Here is a 20,885-nt window from a genome sequence, read left to right on the forward strand (position 1 = left end):
GATCCAGGAGTCCCCAAGAAAAAGGTACAAGAAGCAGAAGAAACAAAATAAACTAGAAACAGTGATTGCCTCTGCGTAGAGCCTGGAGAAATGAGGGCCAAGAATGGAAAACTCACTCTTCATTGTTTTACCCTCCTGTACTATCTGCATTTCTTTTATGTGCTACTCAAAAACCACACTAGACAATAGATAAAAAATTAAAAGGACCCACAAAAGGACAATTTATAAAAGAAACTTCACTAACAATATAAAAAAAATTGCCCTGATGAAAGAAAGATTAATCTATTACTCAGGGAGAGAGGTTAATAATCAAAGTTGAGGCCGGGCGCGGTGGCTCAAGCCTGTAATCCCAGCACTTTGGGAGGCCGAGACGGGCGGATCACGAGGTCAGGAGTTCGAGACCATCCTGGCTAACACGGTGAAACCCTGTCTCTACTAAAAAATACAAAAAAAGCTAGCCGGCCGAGGTGGCTGGCGCCTGTAGTCCCAGCTACTTGGGAGGCTGAGGCAGGAGAATGGCGTAAACCCGGGAGGCGGAGCTTGCAGTGAGCTGAGATCCGGCCACTGCACTCCAGCCCGGGCGACAGAGCGAGACTCCGTCTCAAAAAAAAAAAAAAAATCAAAGTTGATGGGAGAGAGAAAGGGAGAAACTGACACATATGTAATTACTTGGATCTATACAAACTAGTAAACCCTTCTGACAATTTGGGAACTGTATTAGTCCGTTCACACACTGCTATAAAGAACTACCTGAGACTGTGTAATTTATGAAGGAGGTTTAATCGACTCACAGTTCTGCAGGCTGTACAGGAAGCATGACTGGGAAGCCTCAGAAAACTTACAATCATGGTGGAAGGCAAAGGTGAAGGAAGCACGTATTCACATGGCAACAGGAGAGAGAAAGAGCGTGAGGGGAGAAGTGCCACGCACTTTTAACCCATCAGATCTCGTGAGAATGAACTATCACGAGAACCGCTTGAAGGGAATCTGCCCTCATAATCCAGTCGCCTCCCACCAGGTGCCTCCCCCAACACTTTGAATTAAAATGCAACATAAAATTTGGATCACATAGCCAAACCATATTAGGAACTCTTATAGAGACTTAAAGATTTTTTCTTTCCTCTTCTCTTTCTGGTCATCTAGCCAAAGCAAATTATTTGAAAGATGAAAAAGCTACAGATATAACAGTATTTGATGCAGGAAGGCAGAATTCCAAATCCTAAACATCTGTTAATATAGGAATGGTATTATAACTAACTGATGACAGGATTCACTCAATGGGATGTGATTTTTAAGTGCATTTTTAAAAAGCAGTTTTAAAAAATGATCAAGATTATCTAATATTTATAATGTTAAGTGACAACAAAAACATATACAAATCATATAAACACTGTAGTTGGACCTATGCCTTAAAAACGGTGTAGAAAAAAAAACTGGAAAGAAATGAGCCAAAATGCAAATAATGGTTCCATCAGTCTGGTGGGGTTATTTTCCAATTTTTGGTAATACAGTTACCTTATTCTATATAGAAAAATAAATATGTAAAGGAAGTAATTAATCTTTTCAGTCTCCCCACCTGCCAAGCAGGAGCACACGGAAGGCCTCTTGGCAAATTGAGGTGTTACTTCATTTCAGGACCGTGCATCTAGGAAATGCATACCTAAGAACACACACCACCATGCACGCCTCTAGTTCTGAAGTGCTGGAAGAGCTACTCCCAGGATGTAAGGATTCCAGGTACTGTGTTGAACTTAAAAGTTTGCTAAGTGTAGTACACACTCCAGTCATAAAGGGTCCAAATGGAATATAGCAAAATGAACAAGGCAACTAGCCCCCAGCTAGCCCAGGGAGGTATGAGCACCCCTCTCACCCATCCAACCATCCAAGGAGGATTGCGAGCACCATACCCATAGCGACAGCAGCCAGGGAAGAACAATGGTCAATTCCACACCAGAGGTGGGCGTTTCAAGGGATGAATAAGTGTATTAATCAAGGATCCTCAGAGAATAGAACCAATGGGTGTGTGGGTGTGTGTGTTTGTGTGTGGAGAGAGAGAGAGACAGAGAGAGAGAGAGTGAGAAAGAGAGAGAGAGATTTATTATAGGAATTGGCTCGTGCAGTTAGAGGCGGAGAAGTCTCATGATTTTCCATCTGCAAGCTGTAATTCAGCGCAAGCCCAAAGGCCTGAAAATGGGGGTTTCGGGGGGACGAGTAGCAGTGATTGTGTAAGTCCCATTCAGAGTTTGAAGGCTGGAGAGCAGGGAGCGCTGATGTCTGAGAGTGGGAGAAGATGGATGTCTCAGCTTAAGTAGAGAATGAATTCTCTATTCCCCCACTGTTTTGTTCAGTTAGGGCCCTCAGCAGATTGGATGGAGCCTGCTCACCGTGGGGAGGGTCATCTGCTTTCCTCAGTCTGCCAATTCAGAGACTAATCTCTTCTGGAAACACCCTCACAGACACACCCAGGGTTCATGCTTTACCAGCTATCTTGGCATCCCTTAGCCCAGTCAAGTTGACACCTAAAATTCACCGTCACACAGAAGATGCCACCACTGTTCCACAGGGGAGAGAGCTGGTGAGACCTCGGTCTGTGTGAGCCTGAAACTAGACATGTGGCCACCCAAGGAAAGCTGAAAATGCCACCCCAAAACAGGCTGAGAATTCAGTGTTCTTTCCAATCAATATTCTTTAGTATTTCTTCTCCATACTGGAAGGACAAGGAGAAACAGTGCTCTAGGGTGAAAATGGAGAAAGAAGTTCTCTGGAGCAGTTTTTGGTGTTCCTCTTTTGCTGTTTAGGCCTGGGCAGCTCTGGTCCCAAACTTGGACATCCCAGCTCAGCCAAATCTCACCCTGACACTACCTGCCTGGGTCCACTCTCCTTACAGTGCACTTTAGTCACTGTGCCATTGGTCAAGTCAGCCCGTGGGGTCTTACTGCTCCCCGGTGCGGCTCTTAAGGTACTGACTTCCTTTAGACTATTTTTTTAAACAATCCACCCCTAATTACACTTGTGATATTTTAGAATCTTGGTAGAATTTGAGCACCCTACAATATAGCTCCCAGCCTGGCCTGCCCTGGCTCTGCTCCACAGTGTCCCCCTGCCAGCCTTCCCAGTGCCTGAAGATCCCGCTGTCTGGATTCCACTACAGTTTCAAACTGAAGGAGGTGATCTTTTGTCTTAAAAAAAACTGCAGGGCATTTGTGTGAGCACCTCTCTCACCCATCCGACCATCCAAGGAGGGTTGCGAGCACCATGACCCGTAGCAACAGCAGCCGGGGAAGAACAATAGTCAATTCCACGTCAGAATGTCTTGGTTGTTCTCCCAGGTCTTCAAACAGCTGTTTTTAAGAAACTTTTATCCACCTTTTCTAGTTGTTCTCAGCGGAAGAGTTCAGTTTGATACCAGCTACCATGGCATGCCTGAAGCAGAATTCAACTCCTTTTGAAGCAGATGGCATATAAAGCAATCAGTATTTTAAAAACTCAACACTCAACACTTAATTTACCCAAAAAATTACCATAAAAAAATAAAAACAAGCTTTCACTGCCTGACTGCTACCATCAGGGGTCGCATGCATGCCCCCAGGAAGGGCCTGTCCCCGTTGGCTTTGCCCTATCACCACAGCGTCCCTACTTGGCTGAAGCTGACATCTGACGATGTGAAGGAGTAGATTTACAAACTGGCCAAGAAGAGCCTGACTCCTTCACAAATCGATGTGATCCTGAAAGATTCCCACGGTGCTGCACAAGTACGTTTTGTGACAGACAATAACATCTTAAGAATTCTTAAGTCTAAGGGACTTGCTCCTGATCTCCCTGAAGATCTCTACCATTTAATTAAGAAAGCAGTCGCTGTTCAAAAGCATCTTGAGAGGAGCAGAAAGGATAAGGCTGCTAAATTCCCTCTGATTCTGAGAGAGCTAGATTCACTGTCCGGCTCAATACTATAAAACCAAGCGAATCCTCCCTCCCAGTTGGAAATATGAATCATCTACAGTCTCTGCCCTGCTTGTATAAATTTGTCTAGGTACTCAAGCAATAAAGTGATTAAAAAGGAAAACAAATGCCTAAATAATCTACATCAACATAGCCCTCAAAAAAACATAATTTTGAATGTAAAAGTCACAGAGTATTATGCACAAGATGCTAAGATGTATATGACATTTTAAAATACACAAAACATACTACATGGTGTTCATGGATGCATACATGTAAAAGTATTTAAAATTGAATAGAATACCCAGCAGATTTGAGAATAGTGGTTGCCTTTGGCAGGGAGTGAGGGACAAAAAGAGAACTTCAATGATATCTGTAATGTGTATTTAAAAATGTAAAGCAGACAGATATGAACAGCTGTTAACCACTGTTAATTCTTGGTGGTGGAAACATGAAGAAACCAAATCCCTCCACTGGAAACGCCTAGAGATCAGATGTCATGCCTTGTATCTTCGCCTGCTTCTTCCTTCCTCTCATTTGCTCCTCCCTAAATGTCCATGTTGCTGCTGTTGGTAGCAGAGTCACCGTGACTAAGTCCACAGGTGGCTTAACATCTGCCCAGCAGGCTCTGGACACAGGCTGGCACTTCTTAGAAAGCACACACTCCACATGATGACCAGCGCGGGGGCGGAGGGAGCACTTTGCTTCCAGCCTGCACCCCTTTGGCTCTCACGGGAAATAACCAACCCTGGTTATCTTGGGTGCAGCTAACCTTTCCACAGGGCCTGGGAAGGCTACACAACTTTAGTAAGCCCCAAAGCATCTTGCACCTTGATTTTAGAATCCAGCAGCCATGAAAACACAGACAAAAGAAAAAATTCTGCCATGAAGGGGAGGAGGTAGTGGAGTGAGTTATTCATTCTGTTTCAGAAAATGCACTTGGTTTAGAAAACCATCTATGTGTAAGTCAGGAACAAGCACTGCTCAGGAAGGCCAGAGCTTGGGATTCTACCCAGGCTGGAGGAGGCGGCAGGTTGAAAGGAGGCCAGTTCTGTTTTCTGTTCTTCGTTACCTAAATGCCAGAAGCAGCTTCCCCAGGAAGAACAGACAGGGCCATGGGGGAGCCAGAGCCCCAGAGGGAGCTTGGGCACCCGTTTTACAAATCCCTCGCCTCGCTCTGCAGGGAGTCCTATGCCTGTCTCCAAAGAGCCTCAGTATTCATGCCCGACGATAGGCAGGGACAGACGAAAGGCGAGGCAGCCCCAGCCACAGAGAGAAGCGAGCAAACCAAGGAGCTGGACTGGCAGGCTTCCCGGCCCTTTCAAAGGCAGCAGGGCCTTTAACTGGAGGCGGCTGCCTTATCTTAATCTCCAAACCCTTTCCTGGCCATCCTGGAAGGGCCAGAGGCCCAGAGGTAGCTGGAGTCAGTGAGTCAGGCTGGCAGCACGCAGCAGGTGGCAGGGGGTTTTGCAGAAAGGAGAGGCAGGCCATCTGCCTTTCCTTAGAGCAGGCCTCAGGCTGCAAGCACAGACTTGCAATCCGGCGGCCCAGCCTTTGTGTCCAGTGTCCTCAGTTAGGGAAGCCAGCAGTGACTATTTCACAGGGGCAGCAGGGTGAGAATGGCTACGGTAAGGTACAAGCCACTGTGGGTGGTTAGAGTGGCAGACCTGGGACTTAGCCACTCTAGCTACTAGTTGGGTGACCCTGGGCAAGTTACTGATCTTTATACACATTTCCTAACTCGCCAAACCGGGTAACGCCACCTACCTCACAGGGTGCAGATTAAATCAGATAAAGTGCAAAAGATTCTTGGCCCGTAAGATTTGCCCAATTATGGCTTCTGCCCTGTTAAGGGATCTTAGGCTTTAGTAAAGAACCATTCCCACTGCCCCAATATACTACTACTATACTATACTACTATAGTATACTATAGTATACTACTATACTATAAAACCAAGTGAATCCTCCCTCCCAGTTGAGTCTGTTCCCATAGTAAAGTTGTACAGTCCCTGGGTGGGGTCCAGAAGAGATGCCCTGGATCTCTACATGTGGCAGGGGCACTACCCACCACCTGCACACACAACCCTTCCCACCTCCAGCCCACCACACACTGCGTCAAAAGGCTGGGTCCTACTTCCAAAGTTGTAGCCCTGCAACTCACGGGAAAGGCAGGGGGCTGAGGCATCCCCCTCCTTCCAGATGAGCTCTGCACATGCCAGTAAGTCTCAAAGCTTGCTGTGACCCACAAGGTTTCTCCCCATCTGGACACAGGTCAGCCTCCTGCCCACTCACGGGAAGGCAGAGCCCATTCCCACTGGGACCACTCCCCTGGCTTGGCAGAGACTATGCTGCCACCTCCAGGAAGGCAGCTCACTGCTGCTGAGCCCGGGCCTCCAGCCTCCAGCCCAACACCCAGTACTCGGGTGAGAGGTCTGATTAGCAAAGCACAAGGAAAGACAGACACATTTGGCATCACATAAATATACGAAGGACTTAATATTGACAGGTCATTTCCATTTAGTTTAATAACAATTTTGTAGCCCCACTGTAAGCACGTAAGGTCCTAGACCTTGTTCACCACCGGTGCCTGGTCCACGCTGGCAGGTGCTAATTGTGGGCTGTCTACTCACTCCATGTGCGGCTGATGGCAAACTGCCCAGCTTCCCCGAGACTCAGCTTCCTTACCTGCCAAAAAACCAGTTTCCGCCTTTCTTCAAAAATTGTTTAATTGCATTTACCCAGCAAACCTCTGGAATCACACTTCCCACCCCCTAGGAGCTGTTGACAACTGTGGTGAGACCAAGTGAGATCCCACGCAGTGGAAACCTTGCAACCTTCCCCCCACACCACATTCAACTTACTGCTGAATGTCTCTGTGACCTGCACTTCTCTAGCTTTCATAACCCGGGGGGGGCACACACTCCAGCCTTTCTTTGTTGATGGAGACAGGCTGGGTCTCAGTCATGCCCGTGAAAGTCAGTGACAATCTTTAGCCCTATGTATTCGGCAGGTCTGACGGCAGGACCAAGGCATGTGGATCCCCTCTGCAAAGCCTAGAATGTCTGAATTTGGGGCTGTCACGCCCCTGAGAGGAACCTGCAGTCAAGTCATTTCTCCCCAATCATTTGAAGATTTACAACAGAAACATTTCTGGCTAACGACAGTCTTCCAACAAAGACAGGCTGCCCGTAACTACCCACAAGCTCAGAGGAGGAATGCTGAGAATGTGAAGGAAATGAACTGCCGGCCTGGGGGAACGTTTTTCCTTTGGCTCTGGGCCTTCTGAGTCACATTCTTCCCGGGGACCTGAGGGAAAGGTATCCACTCAGAATCTCATTCCCACCAAGAGGACATCGGTAGAAGGGCCAAATACAGAGGCCTAAATACAAAAGCAAATAATGCTAAAAAGGGTGACTGTTACTACAAATTAGAAAATTATGTACCTCAATATACCAATATACCTGACTTTTTACAAAAAAAAAAAAAAAGGAAACAATCTATACAAAGGCTTTGCACTTACTAAAATTAGAAAATCTCATTTACATTAGGTTACCCCTTCCAATTAGAATGAAGAGAATCAGTGCTGCCAGAGAGCTGGAGGGATAGGTCGTCTACATTGACCTAGAGGCAGAGGCGGTTGTGTACAGAGCTCTGGACAGGACACAGCAGTGAGCTGCGGTGGCTCAATGAAGGGCTGCTCTGGTGAGTGGGCAGTGTGGCAGGAACGTACCAGGGCAGGGACCGAGAGGAACAGCAAGAGAAAGCCAGACCACCCCTCCCCCCCACTTAGAACTAGAGGCTGAAGAAGTTCACCCAAGTCCCAGGGGAGCCCACCTGAAAATGCCACACGGAGCAGGGAGTGATGGAGACATACCCAGAATTCCACCTGCTCCCACTGGCTGAACCCAACCAGAGGGGCCATCAGGGAATCCAGGGCCTATACGGGTCACCCTCCGGGGGACAGGGCAAAGAATAGACAGATCTGATGACAATGATCATCGTCGGTCCCCTTCCATGGGGAAGCTGCTTTGCTTTCTGTAAAATAGAGACTGTGGTGCCTGCTATGGGCCTGGTGTGAGATCAAGAGAGATTATGTGCCAACTATGATTGCAGAAGACCTTCAATTTAGAAAAAGGGGTACACAGGGGGCTCCTGTTTATTCTGTAATTAACATTGAACATGTTCCCTCTCTTGCCATTTTCTGGAACAGGCAGTTTGGATTTCTCAGAACATCACAAGAATCCAGGACCATTAATTCCCTCCGCATTCACCACTGACCGGTCCCCACCCTTCTGTTTCAGAAACCGGTCCAGGACTGGAAGGCCTCCAAGTTCCACCTCCCTCAGTAGCTCCCAGCCACTCACCTTGGCAGTTTCTTAGAGGACACAGAGCCAAGCTCTGGAGAAAACAAATAAGTCACAATCACAGGAGAGTCAAAATTCCCATTGGGTGACAGTGTTTATTGAAAGGAAATCTCGCTTTATCCAGGAATTCACTTACATGGAGGTAGCTGCAAGGAGAATGTCTCTTTCCCATGACAACCCAAAGCAACCCAAACCATACCCCAAAGCAGAAACCCAACGGAATAAGCCACCTGGCATTGTAGAACACCACTCCAAAGCAGGAAAAACCACAAAAGATACAGGATGATTGTCTCTTCAGTATTGCATTTGGCCATGTATGTGTTTTTACATAAAATATATGTTTTCTTTTTAAGCTAGCTAAAGAAAATACTCTTGATCGGGGTTAGTTCTTGAAGCAAAACAAACAAACAAACAAACAAAAAAAAACAGAAAAAAAAGTACGTACATATAATAAAATTAAAGAACGATAGCATGTTATACCTGGAAAGGACCGTGGGCCCTAATGTTCGCTTTGTTCCAGGCAATCCATGGCTCTGAGAGTGAGCACACTGTCAAGGTCCCTGGGATGAGATGAGCTGGGACTTGAAAACCCGTGTCTTAACTTCCAGTCTCTTAACTCTTCCCACTCCACTACACCGCATGCGTTGCCAGCTCCCTCAGAGTGTAGGATAGCACAATTGTCAAAATGCATAACGGCCTATTTTTAGGGTAATGATGCAAGTGTTTTGAAAAGTGACCTCTGTTCTCTTCGCACGGGCCGCTTTGCTTCTTGTAGCCAGCCCCATGGCTACTGGAAAGAACTGACCAGAATGAGGGGCAGCCACTTTCTCACAAACCGAAACAGACACACGCTCCCAAAGTTCTTGGGCGTGCTGACCTTCCCCAGCTCCGTCTCTAGGCATGAGTGGGATGAGGCTTCTCTAGGCAGGCTTATTCGCAGATGTCTAACGATGGCGGAAGCAGCAGGGAAATTATGAACATATCAAGGGTCAAAGTGGGCTCTAGGGAACCAGGCTTGTCGCGTCCTCAGGAGGACAGAGAGACAGAGGGCTTGAGTACAGAGGTGCTCGACCTCCATGTCGATTTGCTTGATTGTCATCTACCACCCGCTTTCCCGACACTGAGCTCCAGGAGGGAGGGAATTTGTACCTGTTTAATTCACTGCTGTATTCTCTGTGCCAAGGACTGTGCCTGACATATCATCAATGCCCAATAAATATTTGCTAAATGAATGAATGACTAAAGGGAGGAATTGTCCACACCCCACACAAGCAAGCAGAGATGAGAATCACCCCCCGCTGTGGTGAGGATGATGGTGACCCTGTAGACGTGGAAGGGGCTTGGTTCTCTGGCTCCAGACTCCCACTCTTAAACTGGGCTGACTACTCTGAATCCTGTCGGGGGGGCTCTGACCTGGCGCAGGTGAGACCCCACGGCAACTGTCATGGAGTTCTCTGGCCCACAGGCCTCCCACCTATTGGGATGGTTGCGGACACTGCTGAAGCAGCTGAACACTACCACCTCTGTCCCATATATGTCACCAACTCACAGGGTCCTCTCCCTGGCCACATCCTGTCCCATACTCTGACCTGTAGAAGTCCAGCTGTGATTGGGCCAGGCCTGTGCATATGCCCAGAAAGTGTCACACTGTGAAGTGACACAGGAAGGCCAGGAGGGAGTCCCCAGATATCTAGCATCCTCCCGATGCCATGCTCCCTGAAATTCCTCTCCAGCCATGTGGCCTTGCCCGCACACCTCAACAACTCCCTGCTAGCCTGCTGCTGGCAATGTCTCTTTCTCCCAGGAAACTGGAAGGAGTTCTCCAGTTTGCACAGACACACCTCTGCCTGACTTCTGTTTCTTTCCTCCCTTCCTCGACATAAACCTGAGATCCTGCTCAATCCACCTCTTGCCCACACATCCCCCAGCTTTCAAGAACTTCTCTGTCTTCCTTCTCACACTAGGCCCCACACACACACCTGCCTATCTCCTCTCTCCTCTCCCTTCCCCCATGACCTTACCGGACACCTCCCACCTCATTCTCATACCTAAGTCTATGAACCTTTCCCCCATACCCTCCTATTCCCCTGATCCCAAAAGCTCGCTGTGGGAGGAACGGGGAAAGGACCAGTAAGACATGACCACATGGCCCCATCCTTCCAAAAATGGCCTCATTTGTTTAAAGCCTTACCTACAAGTCTCCCTATCCAACCTGTGTAAAAGAAATTACCATCAGTGACTGGGAACAGGTCTCAGAACGGTTCAGAAATTATAACAGAATTCTAGATAAAATAAGCAAACAAGGCCGTAGCTGCAGTCACAGACACAAGCAACCTTCTGGCTTTCCCCTGTGCCAGTGACTTGTTTACCCAGACCATGTGAACTGCTATTCTCAGTCTTAGCTATCCGTGACCACTACAATTCTTTTTTTACAACCTTGGTTTCCAAAGTGGTCTTTATTTGACTTTCTCTCTCTCTCTCTCACCTCTGCTCCTCAATACATAAAATCTAATAGCTTCATATTTTAAAAAAGAATACTCAATGGCTGGGCATGGTGGCTCATGCCTGTAATCCCAGCACTTTGGGAGACTGAGGCAGGTGGATCACCTGAGGTCAGCAGTTTGAGACCAGCCTGACCAACAGGGTGAAACCCCGTCTCTACTAAATACAAAAAATTAGCCAGGAGTGGTGACGGGCACCTGTAATCCCAGCTACTTGGGAGGCTGAGGCAGGAAAATCACTTGAACCAGGGAGGAAGAGGTTGCAGTGAGCCGAGGTTGCACCATTGCACTCCAGCCTGGGCAGCAAGAGTGAAACTCCATCTCAAAAAAAAAAAAAAATACTCAATATAGGTGTGTGAACTTTACAAACCAGCCACCCTACCAAGCCTCCATCACATTCCAAATGCAACAGCAGCAGTCCGTGAGAAGGTCTGCTTTAAAATATGTACAGGCTATACATCGTTTCCTCCCTGCACGGTGCTATTAAATAAGTCCTAGCCTTCTGGACCCTTTGTCTTGGCAGGGGGAGTTAGGACGGGGGCAGGGACAGCAATGCAAATAGTGACTGTGGAACAGGGGCCTCAGCCTACCAAAGTGTATCTCTCACAACACCCGAGGGGGTGGTGGCTCCTGTTCCTCAGGCATCCCAACATTTTAAACTGCAAAAGCTTCCTGTCAAAGACCCACTGAGAGACCCTGGCGAGGAACGTAACACTGAGGAGCTGGCACGCTGTGCAAAGAGGCGGCGATGGTCTCGGTGGCAGACGGATGCTCCCCTCCCTGCCTCCTGCTTTGGGTGGCTGCAGCTCCTGCAGGGATGACAGGCACTTCCATAGCACTCAGATCTGGCTGGCGGTGGTGCTGTCCTTGGAGAAGGTGTAGCTCAGGGGCGCCTCGTAGAGGCTTCCCCCGTCCGTGCTGAGGTCATCGTCGTCATCCATGTCATCCAGCACTTTATTTGGCAGCTTCTTCAGTCTGCTGAAACAACAAGGGGCATGTTTCCTGGCCCTGGGCCGGGGCCCGTCACTAATTTGAAGATAAAGGAAGGATTTTGGGTTGCTGTCCCTGCATCCCACTGAGTGGCACAGAAAAGAAACACATGAACTGAACAGGTGATGTTCCCTTCAGCCACAGGGAATCCACTGCCCCTATTTCAGTATGGAAAGCCCATCTTGATGGGGTGGGCCAGGCTGGGACAGGATCAGTATTGTTGATTTCCCCAGGCTGTCATTATTGATCTTGTCTCAATTTAAAATTTTGGTATCCTGTTCACCATGGATTGCATGCATTATCTTTTAAATATTGCATTAAAATGTTATCTATCTTAATTATTGAGATTTTTGGTGCCCTCTTAAATGCTGCACCTTAATGTCAACCTTGGGGCCAGTGACCTGATAGGCCCTGTTTTACAGGATTTGCAATGGGCTGGAGCCTTCTGTCCATTGATGAGAACTACCTGGGCAGCCAGCACAGAGCCCCATGTCACAGTCAGCCTCCAAGAAAAGCTCAGCTCTATGGATTAGCAAGAACCTAATCTCATGAATCTTACCTCATAGCCTGGGGAGAGACCCTGGAGCAGAAAAAGCAACCCACACAGTCCCCAACCCTCCGCTCCACGCCCCCATCCTCAGGACCACAGCAGACAAGCTTCAGAGAGCTGCTCTCTCCTGGAAACCAGGCTTAGGGAATCCTAGTCCTCATGAGGACACAAATCAGAACTTTACCTTATTTCTCCCTAAGTCATACAAAAGCCCGGGCTGACCCAGGAACTGCCCCTCCATGATGGTGTGAGCTAGTCTTACTTGCCTTAAGCCTCTGTTTCCCCTTCTGATCAACAGGGATGGTATCTGCCCAGCTGGCATCGGGGCATTGGTATAAGAATGACATGCATGAGACCCTACTGCCCGTGTAGGGTGATTGAAGTGGACAGAACCACCTCCACTTCTAGGATAAGATAACCCCAAAAGCAACAATGAGGAGCTGGCTTGAGACAACAGGAGAGAGAATGCTCTGAAGGCAGAGCCTGCTTCAACTGTGGGGAGATTATCGGGCCCTTTTTGGCCTCCACACCTGCCCACCTTAAGTCCTTCTTCATGGAGTTGAGTTGCCCCTGCAGATGCTCATTCATGTCCATCTGCTCCTCCAGCTCCCTCTGCAGCTTCTTTTTAGAACTTTCCAGTCTGTCGATTTCCTCCTCAGCCTCCTCCACCTGCCGCTTCATGGCTTTCAAACGCAAGCTCAGCTGCACCGGGACAGAGCGTGGGTTGAGCGCTGGCTGAAGGCCCAGCTCCAGCACTCAGCTCACCCCAGGTCCAGCCACCATCTCCCCAGGCAACCAGGACATGGGCAATGGGGCAGCCAGTCTCTTGGGAAACATGGAGAGCAGGCGGTAAGACAAGGTGACTCTTTCAAAGCCAAACTCAGGGTGTGGAATTTGCTGGTATCTCCTAATTACGTAGGCGAGAAGCCCCCATTCTATGATGTGACTAGGTGCGTGGAAAGGGAGGAATCAGCCCACTCACACTCCACTGCTGCTTGGGGAGGCCTCCCTTGCTCCCCCAGCCTGAGACGTGCAATCTCATCTACGAGCGAATGCACACAGAGGCTCCCTACCTGGTCCTTCTGATCGGTCAGTGACAGGTGCTCATCGTCCACCTGCATCACCAGCTCCTTCACTTTCCGCTCCAGCCGCCGGTTGCTGAGCTGAAGGTTGGCCCGATCCCTGGAAGGGAGGAAGCAGAACCAAGAACCCTTTCACTCCCATCCCTGCAGGGAGCCCAGCCCGGCTGTGGAGAAGGGGAAACTCCAAACAGGGGTACCTGGTCAGCTCAAGGCTTAGGGTCAGGGAAACACAACTGCACAGGAGAAGAAGCTGCTTGTGAGAGGGGTGAGGAAACGGGGTTCGGAGAAGGGGAGTGACTAGCCCAAGGCTGCAGAGTCAGCGAGGGGCTGAGCCGGGGCTAGGCCTGCCTGGAGTTCCTGAGCTTTACTTTGTAAGGCAAGAAGTCACAAACTGCAGATGTCTTGGGTCTACTCCAGGCTGTTCTGGCCTGACTCCCTAAAAGTCCAGCTAACACAATAGATAATGTAAAACGTCAAATGCCGGCACACCACGCTCCTTTTAGGAAGGTGAGGGGCCGGGAGTGAGAACTACAGCTGGAAGGCTGCTCAAGTTCAACCCGGTGCTGGCCCTCGGGCTGCCATTCAAGAGTTAGCTGCAGAGAATGGAGTTGTTGGAAAGGAATGTGCTCACTTGATCCCATGTCCCTCCCACCCACTGGGGACGGACCTGCCCCATCTCTGACTGGAGGCTAGTCAGCCTCTGCTTAAATACACCTGGCCTCCAGGGCAGAGTCAGCCTTATGGCTTGTAATGTGGCTCAAACTCGGTCGTTTCTGAGGCAGTCTATACTACGGGAAAAGGGACAGCAAGTACAGTGGCACCGCCATGGACTGAGAAGTGGGGGTCCTAAGCTTTTACCCAGCTACACCAGTATCCAGCCAGGCTACCTTACTGAGTCACTTATTTTGATGGGTCTCTGTTTTCTCATCTATAAAAGTAAGGTGGTAGTTGCTCTGCCTTCCTTACAGGCTACAAGGATCGGGAGAGATCCCAAATGTGAGAGCACACTGCGATGGAACGGTCACTGCCCACTGGGGCCTCTGCACTGCAGTGGGCCCGGCTCACCTCTCCTCACTCTCCAGGCGGTCCTCCAGCTCTGCAATCCTGGCCTCCATCTGCACGACCAGTCCCTCTTTGCTGGACCTGTAGGAACCTTCCAGGTGGATAATCCGGCTCTTTAAGTCCTTGTTCTGGAAGAACATAGGGAGACCGTGAGGGGCTATGTGTCTGCCACGCTCTATGCAGAGCAGCGAAGAACACGGGGCAGAACCTGGTGTTTGGTCGCTGCCTGTGATGAGGCTGCTTTCTGCACCAGGGCCTGTGGCCTGGAGACCTGGGGAACCCAGAGTTGCTTCCAAGGAAAACCCTTGAACTCAGCTGCAGGTCAGAAGAAGAGGTTCTATCACACTCCCTCATAAGCCTGAATGAAATTTTTGCCATGTCCTAAGACTCCCGGATGTCAAACAGGCTTTGCCTTGCCCTAGAAACCTACAGGGGGACAGGAGAAATAGGCTCCTTTGCCAGTCATGTGCAGTGAAGAACATGAACAGAAATCATGTAAAAGAAATAATGACCCGATGAAGCTTTCTTAGCCACTCATGTGTTTGATGACATGGATTCTTTTTCATTCTCTTTATATTAGAATTTAGGATCTAAAAAATAATACATGCAATTCCTCCTCCCCCAGCTGCCGAACTTCCATGCAGATTTCCTATGACCGGGAGAAACAACTCTGGAAAAGGACTGTTACCCTCCAGAGGTCTTGGATGGTCTTTGGGATGCCAGTAACAGGAGGGACCTCCAAGGGCTTCTCAGTTCAACCAGTGCGCCAGTGGGGGGGGGGGGGGGGCGGGTGGTAAGCCGATGGAGGGGGAGGCAGCTCCCAGGCCAGCTGCCCTCACCTGCCTCTCCAGGGAAATCTTGTCACACTCCAAGTCTTGCCTCGCAGCTCTCTCCTGAAGTAGCTCATTCCTCACCTGCTCCATCTACAGCAGACAGAACAAAAGCCCGGAGGTCAGAAGGACTGTGCCTGGATCTTTTGTACTGAAACGGTGGCAAGGAACTGAATGTCAACCCCCACTTTGTGAAGGGGGCTGCCCTACCCAGCCCCTCGTGCCATCGGCTCTGGGGCACAGGATCTGTTTCTTAGTTCTTTCTTGGTTTCTCGATGATTGCAATACTGGTGATACAAATAACGGTAAGAGTCAAAGCTAGCCCTGCTGCTAGGGGTTGAGCTGTGTCCCCTCAAAAAGATATGTTGATGCCCTAATATCCAGTACCTCTGACGTGACCTTATTTGGAGATGGGGACTTCAGAGAGGTAATCAAGTTAAAAATTAGGTTATGAAGGTGGGCCCGAATCGAGTATGGCTGATGTCCTTTAAAAGGGGGAAATTTGGATGCAGAGACAAACATGTACAGAGGGAAGACAGACACAGGGAGGGCGCTCTGGGGAGATGGAGGATTGGGGTGATGGGTCTACAAGCCAAGGATTGCCCAAAGATTGCCAGAAACCACCAGGAGCTAGGAGGAGGCAAGGAAGCATTTTCCTACTGGTCTCAGAGGCAGCATGGCCCTGGTAACACTCTGATTTCAGATTTCTGGCCTCCAGGACCATGAGACAATATATTTCTGTTGTTTAAGGCACCCAGGTTGTGTTACTTTGTTACAGCAGCCCTAGAAAACTGGCACACCTGCTTAGACTCCACAGGTAGGATGCTATGACACCCCATGAATAACCCTCAGAAGGAGGTAACAGTATCTCTGCTGAGGGTACTAAAGCCTCCAAAAGTCAATCAACTTACAGGGTGACCCACTGTCTAAATTTGCCTGGACTGAGGATGTTCTCAGGCTGTTTCTATGCTAAACGGAGACAGTCCCAGGTGAACCAGGATGAGACAGTCACTCAACTTCCCCAAGAGGTACATAACCAGGAATGGGGGAGCTAGCATTCAACTGCACTCCTGACTGCTGCATTATAAGCTCAAATTTCAGAAAGGCCTTCCCAGAACCGTGAGCATATCTCAGACACTGCTAGATTTCTCCTTTTTTATGCCAGAAACAAAAGTCAGTAAGAACGCTGGGCAACTTCAGGTGACCTGAGAAAGGCTGAACACTCCTGAGGCTGTCCTCTATGCTCAGGAAAGGAAACTCGCTGCATAGCACCAGAGAAGAAATCCCATCACCTGACCATCAACATCTCTTTTCCTGATTCCCAGTGGTTTGTGCAGGAGTAAAATGAATTATCAGAGGCGGAGGCTCCACACCCTGTTGCCAGAACTGTCCAGCAGAGGGCAGCCTGAAGAAGCCAGAAGAATCAAGCTAAGACAGTAAAATAAAACCACGTTTTCCTTCTTAAGGATGAAAAACGAATTCCAGGGTCCAACACGGCTAAGAGGAGCACACACAGCTCCCGGACACCAGGGCCTGGAGAGCGTTTGACACAGGCTTACTTGGCCTGGCCTCAAGTTGAATTTCACCACCTGTACATGCACCCCAGTGAGTAAAAGATAAGCTCGCCCCTTCCTTACTGTCCCCCAAGGAGAGCAAGAACTGGGATCCCAGGAATGGCCAGAGGAGACACCCCACATTGGGCCAGGCTTGCATTTGCTCCCTGGCTCCCTTTGTCCTGACCTAGGTGTGTCACACAGCATGATGTCACTGGCCCAGAGTGGGCGACAGGGAACGGGGCGAAATGATGCTGGTGGGACAGGCAGGGTTGGGACACAAAGGCCTCCAACACCACAGGGGGAAGCTGGGCCTCTGCCCCTAGGTGAGAGGGTACCAGGTGGTCCAAAGAAAATGCTCACATTTTAAAATCCCTAGCTGGCAGGCATCTAATTCATGGAGGTTCAGAATGTTCAGCAGAGGAAATTGAGGCCTACGGCGGCAGTTAGGCAAGTAACCTGAGGATCAGGGCTAGAGCCAGGCCGAGGCCCTGCACTGCCTGTTACTTCATAGCTCTGCCTCTGGACCAACTAAGTGGAAAGGTTTCCAATAGACGTAGAGTTCAAAGCAGCTGTAGCAGAAACATCCAGGCACAGAAGGGCAGTCTAGCCTCCTTAGGGTATCTTGCATGGAGAAAGGAAAAATGCCAGCAATGGCCAGGACCAGCAGGCAGGGCACGTCCACCCAACCTGGGCCCGCTCCCGCTCTGCTGGGCCCCAGGGCACTCACGAATCACACACTGCACAGAGGGCACCAGAACAACTGCTATCACTGTGACCCCAGCACCAAGTGCAAGGGGAATGAATGCGGGCTCACGGCCCTGCTTCCAAGGTGGTTTCTGAACCAGCCACCAACACCTCACATGTGGAGGTCATCAGAACAGTTGGGCCACGGGACTGAGGACGGACGTGCCTCCCAGCGGCAGCCGTTCTGTTCATGTGCCCAGGGCAGTGCCCGACACTTCACTGAGGACGTGATTAAATTTCCACTGTAATGGGAAACGATGACAAACAGCAGTGGCCCAGCTTGTTCTGCTAGCTCTGCCAGTCCCTCACCTGTGACCTTGTTGATCTAACTTCTGGGATACAGACTCCTCAGCAAGGAACTAGATTGAATGAGACAGCCTGTAAGGGTCCCCAAGCTGGCCAATGATACCATAAAAGTACAACCTGGTGCCTCCTCTACCCTTCGGGGTAGAGGAACTCTCCAAGGCAGATGTTATCACCCTGAGTTTCCAGGTGGGAGGTCCAGAAACAGCCACTGAGTCAGAGTTAGGTGGAAGCAGCTTTGGGAGTCCAACCTAGGCTTTCTCATAAAAACTCATACACTCTTTTTTCCCCTCCCCATTGTGTCTTCGCAAACCTGTAGGACCTAGGACTCTCAATAAGGAAAAAGACCCACAAGGAGGAGAGTTCAGGCAGGGGCTTTGGAGCCCAGAAAGAGAACGTGCCTATGCTGGAGTGACGCAGAGTGCAGAGAGTGTGTGGAGGGATTCCAGGATGGCCAAGTAGTCACGCAGCCCTGGGCCCAGCCTGGGGGTTCAAGACAAATCTTGCCACGTAAAGCAGCAGCCACTGACCACAGTCTTGCACCCCCAGTGCCAGTGTCTGAAAAATCTGGATCCCACCAGGAAACAGACTTCCCTGTGCAGAGCAGCACTTAGCATGGCGGCATCCCGGAGGGTCCCCACAGGTTCAAGACCTCCCTGGAGGACCCCTGGAGAGACTGAGGATAATGGTGACTCTCAAAAAAAAAAAAAAAAAAAAAGGAATTATTTATCCCCCACCACGGCCCCTTAAAAGATGGCTATTAAAATGGAAATGTAAAATAAATCAGAGTGAAGAACAGGAAGGAATAAATGTGTAGCCATAAAACTTAACAGTTACTGTGACCTGAGCAGGCAGTCCCTTTTCTCGAGTCTTTGCAAACCTGGGCTTTTGGCAAACATGATAGGCTTCCTTCAGTTCTTCAAAGGACTGCCTGACATGAAATTCTAAAGTAAATCCACCATGTGGAGCCTTATACAAGGAATACTACGTGGTGTTATGGACAATGCCCCAAGAAGGATGGGTTTCACCACAAACCCAGAAGTATCCTGTGTGTCCCTGCTGTTAGCTGTCCTCAATGCAGTGATCCCAGGACTAGGCCCCTTGACTTGGGAATATTGTAAACCAAATTGTTACCCTGAGTCCTCACTGGCACCTGCCCTGGGGTGGTGGGGAGAGGCTGGGGGAACTATGGCTTGGCTGAGCCAGCCTCCTAGACCAGAGAAGAGTAAACTCGAGGCTGGGAAAGTATTTCTTTATATAAGCTTGGTGCTTTATATGCTGTTTACCCTTCAATTACATTAAATAGCATGAACAAAAACTTTCCAGTCGAATTTAAAACAGAATAGGAGCTGAAGGCAAAAGTGGATCGCAGCTGGATTGAAAGAATGCTAAGTATCCTGAGTGTTTTGATCAGAAATCACAGTATCAGATTCCAGTGGGTTTTATGTCAGAGACACCCATGACCTGAGCCAGCTCTCAGGATTCTAAGTAGCTGCCTTTCAGGTTAATGGAAAGCCAGAGCTATTTGTGATGGCCAATAACAATACTGAACCCCATCACCTGTGTTTATCATTGGGCTGTAAAGAAGTTGGTAAGCCCACACTCCTGGCTGGCGTAAAAAATAATCAAAAAGGCCGGGCACGGTGGCTCACGCCTGTAATCCCAACACTTTGGGAAGCCAAGGCGGGTGGATCACGAGGTCAGGAGATCAAGACCATCCTGGCTAACACGGTGAAATCCCGTCTCTACGAAAAATATAAAAAATTATTCAGGTGTGGTATCGGGTGCCTGTAGTCCCAGCTACTCCGGAGGCTAAGGCAGGAGAATGGCGTGAACCCGGGAGGCGGAGCTTACAGTGAGTCGAGATCACACCAGTGCACTCCAGCCTGGGCGACAGAGCGAGACTCCGTCTCAAAAAAAAAATTAAAAAAAAAAAAAGAAAAGGAAAATTATTATTAATCAACTGTACACACTGGGTTTTTCAGCAGCTGATACAATAAGAGGCAGTTCTGAGATTAGGAGCAATTTAAAAAAAAAAAAAAGAAGAAAACCACCCTCTGATCTTTCACTCACAACTGCAAAGAAGACAGTCCCATTTAGCACGCGTGGAATCCCTGATGCTGACTGAGGAGCAGGTGTGAGCCAGTAAGGAGCAGTTCCAGAAAGTGACTGTAGGAGCCCACAACTCTATCACTGGGATTTAATCCTGCAGTTGCCAAAACAACAAGGCAGCCTTGCTCAGTCCCTGGAGAGACCATGAAGCCACCCAAAGCCCGAGTCGGTATTTTTCCTGCCTGCCAGCTGCCTGGGCTTGATGAATCATCTTTCCACTGGGCTGGGTCATCATGGTCTCCATGGCCAAGAGAACGCCTTCCCATGTAGGCCCAGCTCTGCTGTGAAGTGTTTGCAGCAGTACTCATCGAGCCAGCACCATAGCCTATTGGCCTTTAATTTAAAACACATGAAGCCAGACCTCTCTTTGGCTATTTGAATCCTGCACTCATAAAGAATCAGGAGAGGATCAGCTGAACTTAAATCCTCACCCATTTTAAGAAACATGACTTTTAACTTGGGAATGGAGACCCAAATGCATTTGAAGGAGTAGTCTTTAAGACCGTGACATAGTCTCATGCAGGGATGATGGGAACACGCTGGAGGCTTTGGAGTCAAACTGTGACTCCTCCTACAAACTGTGTGACCCTATATAGTCACTTCACCTTGTAAAACCTGAAAACAACAAGGAAATGAGGCACCCAGCACAGTGCCTAGCACTTAGGGAATCATTGGTAAGGATGGCAATTGTCATAATTGGAAACATGGTTTTTGGAGGATGGAAAGGAAAAAGGATTACGCTGGATTTAAACAGACCAAACACCAGTGACTTGAACTTCTTTCAACTTATAAGCCAATCAGAAACCTTTCTGTATATGGTGGGACTATACTCGGGTGAGGAAACAGATACTC

The 20,885-nt window shown here is 49.0% G+C and overlaps 1 protein-coding gene and 1 pseudogene across 5 annotated transcripts in view; one reads left to right on the top strand and one right to left on the bottom strand.

The window, feature by feature from the left end:
* Positions 1 to 3,575: 3,575 nt before the first annotated feature.
* LOC108544626 (40S ribosomal protein S13 pseudogene) lies at positions 3,576 to 4,020 on the top strand (annotated as a pseudogene).
* Positions 4,021 to 8,368: 4,348 nt separating this feature from the next.
* Positions 8,369 to 20,885, bottom strand: part of CGNL1 (cingulin like 1) — a 178,306-nt gene continuing 165,789 nt past the window's right edge. For 2 of the 5 annotated variants that reach the window (XM_017896504.1, XM_017896476.1), the window contains 5 exons: positions 15,328 to 15,411; positions 14,492 to 14,616; positions 13,418 to 13,526; positions 12,883 to 13,046; positions 11,075 to 11,782 (listed from right to left, as the gene is read on the bottom strand). In XM_017896504.1, coding sequence (XP_017751993.1) covers positions 11,644 to 11,782; positions 12,883 to 13,046; positions 13,418 to 13,526; positions 14,492 to 14,616; positions 15,328 to 15,411 — 621 coding nt within the window. In that variant the 3' untranslated portion in view covers positions 11,075 to 11,643. Of the gene's footprint in view, positions 11,783 to 12,882; positions 13,047 to 13,417; positions 13,527 to 14,491; positions 14,617 to 15,327; positions 15,412 to 20,885 lie in introns of all 5 variants that reach the window. The other 3 variants (XM_017896498.1, XM_017896492.1, XM_017896484.1) reach the window with 3 other exon arrangements.

Source organism: Rhinopithecus bieti, unplaced genomic scaffold (assembly GCF_001698545.2).
Source record: "Rhinopithecus bieti isolate Rb0 unplaced genomic scaffold, ASM169854v2 scaffold_947, whole genome shotgun sequence".
NCBI classification, from domain to species: Eukaryota; Metazoa; Chordata; class Mammalia; order Primates; family Cercopithecidae; genus Rhinopithecus; species Rhinopithecus bieti.